The 9,066-nt window shown below is 43.8% G+C and overlaps 1 protein-coding gene across 1 annotated transcript in view; it reads left to right on the forward strand.

Annotated features, from left to right (window-relative positions):
• FER1L5 (fer-1 like family member 5) overlaps positions 1 to 9,066 on the forward strand; it is a 68,001-nt gene that overhangs the window by 34,571 nt on the left and 24,364 nt on the right. The window contains exons 25-32 of the mRNA XM_087938742.1: positions 961 to 1,124; positions 2,167 to 2,340; positions 3,220 to 3,361; positions 3,889 to 3,966; positions 5,529 to 5,710; positions 6,893 to 7,054; positions 7,873 to 7,971; positions 8,525 to 8,686. Coding sequence (XP_087794868.1) covers positions 961 to 1,124; positions 2,167 to 2,340; positions 3,220 to 3,361; positions 3,889 to 3,966; positions 5,529 to 5,710; positions 6,893 to 7,054; positions 7,873 to 7,971; positions 8,525 to 8,686 — 1,163 coding nt within the window. The remainder of the gene's footprint in view (positions 1 to 960; positions 1,125 to 2,166; positions 2,341 to 3,219; positions 3,362 to 3,888; positions 3,967 to 5,528; positions 5,711 to 6,892; positions 7,055 to 7,872; positions 7,972 to 8,524; positions 8,687 to 9,066) is intronic.

Raw genomic sequence — 9,066 nt, forward strand, 5'->3', positions numbered from 1 at the left:
AATGGTCATAAGTCATTATTGTTAGCGACGTTGTAACTTTGAACCATCACTAAATGAACTATTTATTGTAAGTCAAGGACTACCTGTATAAATCTATATCTTTATCTAAATCATCTATATCTATCTATATCTATCTATATCTGTATCTGTAGCTATATCACTATATCTATCTATCTATCTATCTATCTATCTATCTATCTATCTATCTATCTATCTATCTATCTTATCTATCTATCTATCTATCTATCTATCTATCTATCTATCTATTTATCCTATCTATCTATCTATCTATCTATCTATCTATCTATCTATCTATCTAATCTATCATCTAATCTATATCTATCATCTATCTATCTATCTATCTATCTATCTCTTTTATCTCTATCTATCTCTCTATCTCTCTTATCTATCTCTCTAATCTATCATCTAATCTCTCTCTCTCTCTTATCTCTCTCTCTTATCTCTCTCTCTCCTATCTATCTATCTATCTATCTATCTATCTATCTATCTATCTATCTATCTATCTAATCTATCATCTATCCCTCCCTCCTTCTCTCCTTCCATCTATCTCTCAATCAATCACAGTCCATTTTGAATACATAGCGGGGGAAAAGAGTCTTAAGAGTTGACAAGGTTGATGCTATATGACACAAAGCTATCCCAGGATCTAATTGTCCTGTTTTGGATACTGCGAAACCTCCTCCCAGAAGGATAAATAATAATACTGCAGCCACACGATGTGGATTAATAGGCGTTGGCCCCTAGTGTGGCTGCCGTGTTACTGCTGTGCGTAGGTGTGAGTCATAAACCAGCTGAATCGAAAACGACACGCCTGGTCCTGGCTTTGTCACACCTGACAGTCATAAGCGGGTCTGTGAGGGGCAGAATTTGAAGGGAAGTGTTGCAGCGTGTCCTTCCTCGTCTGCCCATGGGCCTCAGGGCACCTCTTTTCCTCCTTAGGATGGGAGTATGGCGTTGCCATCCCACCTGATGAGTTTCCACACTCCTGGAACACAGCTGAGAAGACCTACCACACACACCGGCGGCGACGTTGGCTCAGGAAGCGTTTCCGGAACCTCGGCAGGGAGACTCAACAAAACCAGATGGCCGCTTTTCTCCAGCTGGTACTGAATCTTTCTCGGGGAGTGGGCGTCAGACAGAAAGTCAGCGATGAATGAAGGGAGCGCTTTGGAAGCGGGGACATTTAACCAGGGCCCCGGAGGGAGACTAGAGCTGAGGTAGGCTGATCCAGGGTGCGACCAAGAAGACTTCACTAGAAGCACTGGATAAGATGGTCGCCTTAGCATGAAGCTCATCTATCAAGGAGATGCTTCCATTGAGTCATCATCATAACTTATTAAAATTCTACTTTATTGACGTCCTGCCTTTACTATATTTACAAATATCTCAAGGCAGCCAACATATCCAACACATATTGTTGTTTTTTCCTCACAACAACCCAGGTGGAAGGTTAGACTGAGAGAGAGGGACTAGCCCAAAGGCACCCAGCTGGCTTTCGTACCTAAGACGGGACTAGAACTCACAGTCTCCTGGTGATTGAACCAAAGTCACCCAGTTGGCTTTCAAGGTTAAAGTGGGACTAGAACTCACAGTTTCCTTGTGATTGGCCCGAAATCATCCAGCTAGGCTTTCAAGGTTAAGACAGGACTAGAACTCACAGTGTCCGGGTGATTGGACCCAAGTCACCCAGCTGGCTTTCATAACTTGAACTCATGATCTTCCGTTTTCTAGCCTGGTGCCTTAAACCGCTAGACCAAAATTTCTGCTCAACTGTTGATGGCTCTGGGACACTCACATGTGTTAGATCCAGTTTGGTGTAGCAGTAAAGGAGCTGGTATAGAAAGCAGGAGGTGGTTAGTTCTAATCCCACCTTAGGCATAAAAACCTGCTGGGCCACTTTGGGTCAGTCCTCCCACTCTCAATTCAACCCACTTCACAGGATTGTTATTGTGGGGAAAAGAAGAGGAGGAAAGAGTGTGAGGCGTATTTATGGGTATTATGGATACCCATAAATAAACAAATTGCAACTCTGATCCTTTGCCACTCTACTGTCATAACATCTCTGGGTTACCCGCTTGAGAAAGGCTAAATTCTGGCTAAAATAAGACGTCATAATTGAAAAGTTCCTCCCTGTGGTTTCTGCAGCACTTAGACGTTAAAGCGAAAGAGGATGTCTGGGAATATGCGCCTCTTGACAGCTGGAGATTCCACCTCCAGAGGCAACCAGATGATATTTTTCGGCGACGTTGTTGGCGCAGGAAGCTTGCTCCGGTGGAACCCAGCCTGGTGGCACCCATTTTCTACTTGGAAGGCTCCTTGGTAAGAGGGGACAGCTGTCACGTAACCAGGGTTGTCCAGAGGGTGGGCCAAAAAGACAGCAGTGATTAAAGGCAGATGGACTTCAATTACATGGTTGCAACCTCCATCTGTCATGCCCCTGTTGGAGTCTGAATCCAAGGAGGAAGTCAGACAACTAACAGGGAGTAGGAGTGTGGTTCCATTGGCTGTGGGGGAGGCTGGGGAAGGGCAAAGTCTGGCTGGGCAGAGCAGGGGAGAGGTAGAACAAGGGAGAGGGAGTTCAGAGGAAGACCCAGGCCCACCCCCTCTTCATCCTAGGGCACGCAGGGAGGAACGGAGAAGAGAGCAATATAGGTTGTGTGGCTTATGAGGGAGGAGAGGGCCCTGATTCCCTTCATTAGCTACAGCTGGGAAGACAGTTGATAAGAAAGGCAGGCTGCATGCGGCAGACTGCTAGGAGCAAACGTGACTTTATCCTGTGTTGTTGTGGCTTATCTGTGTTCCTGGCATCTTCCCACCTGTGTGAGTTTTGCCGTGCCTTCAAGCCTGAAATTCTTGCTTCTGCCCTGCCAAGTTAATTACTTCAGTTTGGCTTGTTCGGACTTTACGTTACAGTTTGTGTTGACCATGTTTTGGACTTAATTTTCTGCAGCCAAAGGCTGTTCCTGGGAGAGTTTTTCTCCAGCCAGAAGATAACCTGGACATTGGGGCCAAAGTTGGAGATAATAAAGGGACTCTTATGGATTATCTGACTGTGTTGCCTTTGTGCCACGCCCCGTTGGTTCATCACACATCTTCACTTTTTTTTTATCCTCCTGGGAATCTCCCTGCCAAAAAGAGAAGCCAAATTCAGTCTTTCGCTTTCTCAAAGTTGCATTATGACTATCTCCTTTATTTCAGGGTGTGGAGGTTGGAGACCGGCAGAAAAAGAAAAAACCTGAAGCAGGAAGGAAAGATGAAAAAGAGGAGGTGGAACTAGAACCATCTGCATCCCAAGGTCTCTTGAAGAAGAACACTCCTCTTCTCTACTGCGTCTTCAAGAGTGAGTTCCCAGGACTGTCCTCCTCCAGTTGAGGTTCTTCAGATGGGTTTGGCCTTCACCTATTAGGAAACCCAACCAGTAGGGTTAGAGAAGATCGGCTTATGCAAGGGCAGCCATGAAGGGTGTCCAATTTTATCATTTTGAAAACCATCCTATTTAGTGTCGACAGCAAATTGGATGAGTTCCCCTTCTATTCCTTCATCTAAACCATTTATGAAGATATTGAAGAGTCCTGGGCCTAAGGGGCTGTAAAAATCCTCAGTCCTCCAGGTTACGGTTGTCCCAAAGATACTTTTTTTCAGGAGACAATTGGACTTCCTTGTTTTGTCCTTTGAAGACGTTTCGTTTCTCATTTCAAGGAGCTTCTTCAGCTCTGACAGGATGGGAAGGAATGGAAGGATTGATAATGAGAGAAAGGATTTATAAGATGAGAAGCTAAATGTTTGATAAAGTCTCCTTTTGGGAAACTGTAATGAAGAAGCCAGAAGAAAAATTGAACTCATAAAAAAAAATATTCCTCTTTTTAGGTCCATTGTATTTCCAGTTGCGCTGCTACATGTACCAAGCCAGAGACCTTCTGAGAAGCATTGTGAAAGGGACCGCAGGTAAGATGCCTCCTTCACACCCAGCCAAGATAAAATTAGTTCACCCTTGCTCTCATCTCTGTCTATTGTGAACATCCCTATTCATTTACTTAGAGGCGTACAAAGGCGATAGCAAATTCTACTCCACGCATTAAATTGACCAGTTGACTTTGAGCCAATCACCAAGAGAGGGTGAGTTGTAGTCCCTGCCTTGGCTGTGTAAGCCAGGAGGCTGAATTTGGGCCAGGTCCCTCTCTTTCAACACAACTCACCTCACAGGTGTTGTTGTAGGGGAAATAGGAGGAGGAAGGTGTGTTGGATACATTTGCCACCTTGACCCAAAGGTCCTTTTTTTTTTCAGGAGATAACTGGGTTTTGTTTTTTTTCTTTGAAGACGTTTCACTTCTCATCCAAGAAGCTTCTTCAGCACTGATTTTATTCAGCTCCAATCCCCACCATCCAGTTAAGCACAGTTGGGACAACCATGACCTGGATGACTGAGAATTGCTACAGACTTTTCGCGACACAATTTGGAATTATCACCCTTTGAATGGTGTGGGGGGCAGGAATGGGTTTCCAGCAGTAGTGGGATTCAACCAGTTTGCACCACTTCAGCAGAACTGGTTGTTAACTTTCTGAGCAGTTTGATGGACTGGTTGTTGGAAGGAATCCTTAGGGCAGAGAACCGGTTGTTAAATTATTTGAATCCCACCAGCGGTTTCCAGAGGAAAAAAATTGCAGACTACAGGAACCAGGAGAACTATTCAGGTGACTCTGAGGACCCAAATAAACCTCCAAGTGGCCTCAATGACCCTCTCAAAGGATGCAAATGACCAGCTGTCTGCAAGGAGTATAAATCCTTCCATTCTCCACCATCTAGTTCAGAGCTGAAGAAGCTTCTTGGATGAGAAGCAAAACATCTTCAAAGAAAAAACGAAGTCCGCTTGCCTCCTGGGAAAAAAAGGCACCTTTGGGACAACTATGACCTGGAGGATTGGGAATTGCTACAGACTTTGCAACCTTGAATAATAATAATAATAATAATAATAATAATAATAATAATAATAATAATAATAATAATAATACTTGGATCTGCTCACATAATCCGCTGATACATCACACAGTCCTAAACACTTGGGAAGTATTCGACTAGTGATTTGTGATACGACACCCAGCATAGCTATCTCGTCTGCTGTGTATACTGTCATTTTTGTGTATAATAATAATAATAATAATAATAATAATAATAATAATAATAATAATAGTAATAATGATAATGATAATAATAATAATAATAATAATAATAATAATAATAATAATAATAATAATAATAATACTTGGATCTGCTCACATAATCCGCCGATACATCACACAGTCCTAAACACTTGGGAAGTGTTCGACTAGTGATTTGTGATACGAAACCCAGCATAGTTATCTCATTTGCTGTGTATACTGTCATTTTTGTGTATAATAATAATAATAATAATAATAATAATAATAATAATAATAATAATAATAATGATGATGATGGCAGGATACAAATTAAATAAGCAAAGTGAAGTGAGGTTTTGTATCTCTGACAGATCCTGTGGCTCACGTCTCTTTCCTTCATTTGAGCCACTGCACCCACGTTATCAGCGGCACGTTGCATCCATGCTGGGACGAGACCCTCCTCTTTGAAGACATTTTGATTTATGGAGATCCTCAAGGGACGGCTCAGGATCCCCCCATTGTGGCCGTGGAGATATTTGACTATGATTCAGGCGTACGTAGGGGGGACATTTCAGTGGTTCACGAGAAGTTTCAAAATCTTCACCACTGCACCAGAGGTGGTATTCAGCAGTAGTGGAAATTTTGATTAGTTCGGAGAGCCAGCAAATACAAGCTCTGACTGGCCCCGCCCCGATCTATTCTCTGCCTCCTGAGTCCCAGTTGATCGTCTGGGCCTTCTTTTGTTGCCCTGCACAGGAGAACAGAGCTAGAAAGCAGGTTAGGAGAGGAAATGGGATTTTGCAGTATCCTTCCCCTACCACACCCACGAAGTCTGCCCACTAAGCCACACCACGTCCAACAAGCTATGCCCACAGAACCGGTAGTAAAAAATATTTGAATCTTACCACTGCACCCCACTGGTTCTTGTCATTTCAAGATGTGCTTCACAGATGATACATAGACCTCTAACTCTACATAGAACATCTAACTCAGTGGTGGTATTCTACTGGTTCGGCCTGATTCTGCCAGGTTGGTAGTGCCAATGAGCAGCGGAGACCAAACTGGTTCTCTCCGCTGCTCTGCTGTTGGGCCCACCCACTGGAGAACTGGTTGTTAGAAGAAATTACTGGGCTAATCCTGTAAGGAAGGCAGGAAGGAAACATTCTGGTGTTGCTTACAGAAACTGCCTCTCCATTAACCCTTATTACATTCTTGGCAGGACTAGACTTCCTGTCTCTGGAACTTCTCTGGAGGACTTTCCCCTCCTTTGCTGGTACTTTGCTTGTGTGGAGTGACCATTCAAAGTTACAATGGCACTGAAAGAAGTGACTTATGACCATTTTTCACACTTAAAACTGTTGCAGCATCCCCACAATCTTGAAGGCCAGGCAAGGAGATGCGTGTCTCGATGTGAGTGATGTTGAGTTGACCACGCCCAGCCAGTCACATGACCACCAAGCCATGACCACCACCTAAGCCACACCCACAGAACCGGTTGTTAAAAAATTTGAATCCCACCCCTGCACGCACCCACCAAGCCACACCCACCAAACCGGTGGTAACAATTTTTGAATCCCACAACTGATCTAACTCTACATATGGTAGAACATCCCCGAAATGCCTTTAGCATCTGACTGATCGTTACATTATCTTACGCGGCACCCAGACACGTCTTCTTTGCTCTTGGCCACATTGTTCACAAGCTTATCTGCTTTGCCTCACTTCTTTCCGATAGGCCCGATCCAATGATTTTATGGGAAGGTGCATCTGCATTCCAATGGTGTGCCTGGATCTGAATGTACGAAGTATTCCCCGTCTCCAGAAGCATCGGATCACCAGAAACGAAGAGGAGAATGGTTACCTCATGGCTGCTTTTGAGCTTCTCTTGGATAGGAAGGTGAAAGAAAGAAAGAAAGAAAGCAACAAAAAGTCACATTACATGTTTTTGAGGACTCTGGAGGTACTGTCACAAGTACACAACACCACACTGTCAAACGGAATGATGGATCGGTCCAGAGGTGGTATTCAGCCGGTTCTCACCAGTTCTGGAGAACCAGTAGCAATGCCGCCTCTGACTGGCCTCACCCCCATCTATTCTTTGCCTCCCGAGTCCCAGCTGATCGGCTGGGTCTTCTTTGGTTGCCCTGCACAGGAGAACGGAGCTGGAAAGCAGGTTTGTGGGGTGGGGAGGGAATGGGGATTTTGCAGTATCCTTCTCCTGCCATGCCCACCAAGCCACGTCCACAGAACCGGTAGTAAAAAAAATTAGAATCCTACCACTGGTCTTTTTTCTCTGCAAACCTGAGCAATTCTCTAAAAAGAGGAAATGGATGTAATCGTGAAACTGAATGATTTTTTTCCAGGTCAAGGATTACAAGAAGCCTCCAGCCTTCCACGGAGGCCTTCTGTTGATGCCTAGATAATTGGGAAGAAATATATCAAACTTTGATTTTTTTTCAGTATGCATGGTTAGAGTGACTTTGTTGTGATGGAAATGTCTTGCAAGGTTTAGAAATGTAAAATAATTGTAATTCTGTTTGCATTTTAATGCAATGAAGAAAAAAAAGTCAGAAGCTACTAAATGTCTATGGAGATTCTCGGTCATCCGTGGTTGTGCCAAAGGTGATTTTTTCAAGAGGCAACTAGTGACTAAGGTAGGATCCCACTACTGCATGGTACCTAACTTCAGAAAGGTCTAACTTTTTCTTCTTCTAGGACGGATCCATGGGGAAACTTCCACCTCCTACTTGGAAAGATGGTGTTTATACAATCCCCAAAGGAATCCGGCCCATTTTGCGGCTGATGGCTGTAGAGGTGAGCTTGTGAACCAGTTCAGGTGGCTCCAGACATCTTGGTGGGCAAGAAATTTCCCCACAGGTATCTTGGGAATGGAGGGATGGTGACAGGACCAGCAATCCAGTGAAATGAGAGCCTTCAGAAAGTGGGGAAACAATGAAAGCTACTGTAGACCTACAGTATTTAACAAGACAGGGAAAATGTATTCATTCAACAAATCAACAAAATAAAAATATATGTGTTTCTGGAATCTCTAGTGCGTTTACATGAGAGTGTATATGCTAGATCTGGTTTGAGATACATCATGCACTAGCAGAAATCATCAGAAATCCCAAGTCTAGGAAACAGGAAACCTCCAAGGTACCTTCCAACCATATTAGTTATATGCCCTGTATTCTATATCTCAGGAGAGAAACTTGGCAAAACCACTGCCATGTTGCTGCAGAGAAAGCTATATATACAGATGTGCGTGAAGTTATTAAGAGCTGGCACCAACCGAGAGAGATGGGGGAGATCTTGTACCCCAATCGATGGAAGATTCAGCTGACAGTTTTGCCCTATCTCCCCATAGATTCTTGCCTGGGGTCTCCGAGACATGAAGAATTACAATCTGATGGTTGTGAACAATCCCAGCCTCATCATAGAGTGTGGGGGAGAATCCATTCAGACAACCACCATCAGGAACTTTCAGGAATACCCAAATTTTTCAATTAACGTCTATCTCATGAAAGTGGTGAGTTACATCAGCAAACTTTAAGAAACGGAGGGAGGAGTAAAATACAGGTAGTCCTTGGTTAACAACCGCTTCTTCGGTGATCATTCGAAGTTGTGGCCGCATTGAATGATTAATACTTACGACCGGTCTTCAAAATTCTGATGGCTGCTGCACCCCATGGTCATGTGATTGCAATCCAGGCACTTGGCAACCAGCTCATACAACAATTGCAGCATCCCATAAATATCAGCGTTCCAACTAACCAACTCCAAACCAGTAAACCCCGAGACAAACATTTCCTCAAAGTTCCAATTTATTAGAGTTGTCATATTCGCACATCTGGGAAAAGCTGACTCTGAGAGTTCTGGGTTTTCCCTTCCCAAAAGAGAAATCCAAGA

This window comes from Pseudonaja textilis, chromosome 9 (assembly GCF_049901715.1).
Source record: "Pseudonaja textilis isolate UNSWEBS1 chromosome 9, rPseTex1.2, whole genome shotgun sequence".
In the NCBI taxonomy this organism is placed as follows: domain Eukaryota; kingdom Metazoa; phylum Chordata; class Lepidosauria; order Squamata; family Elapidae; genus Pseudonaja; species Pseudonaja textilis.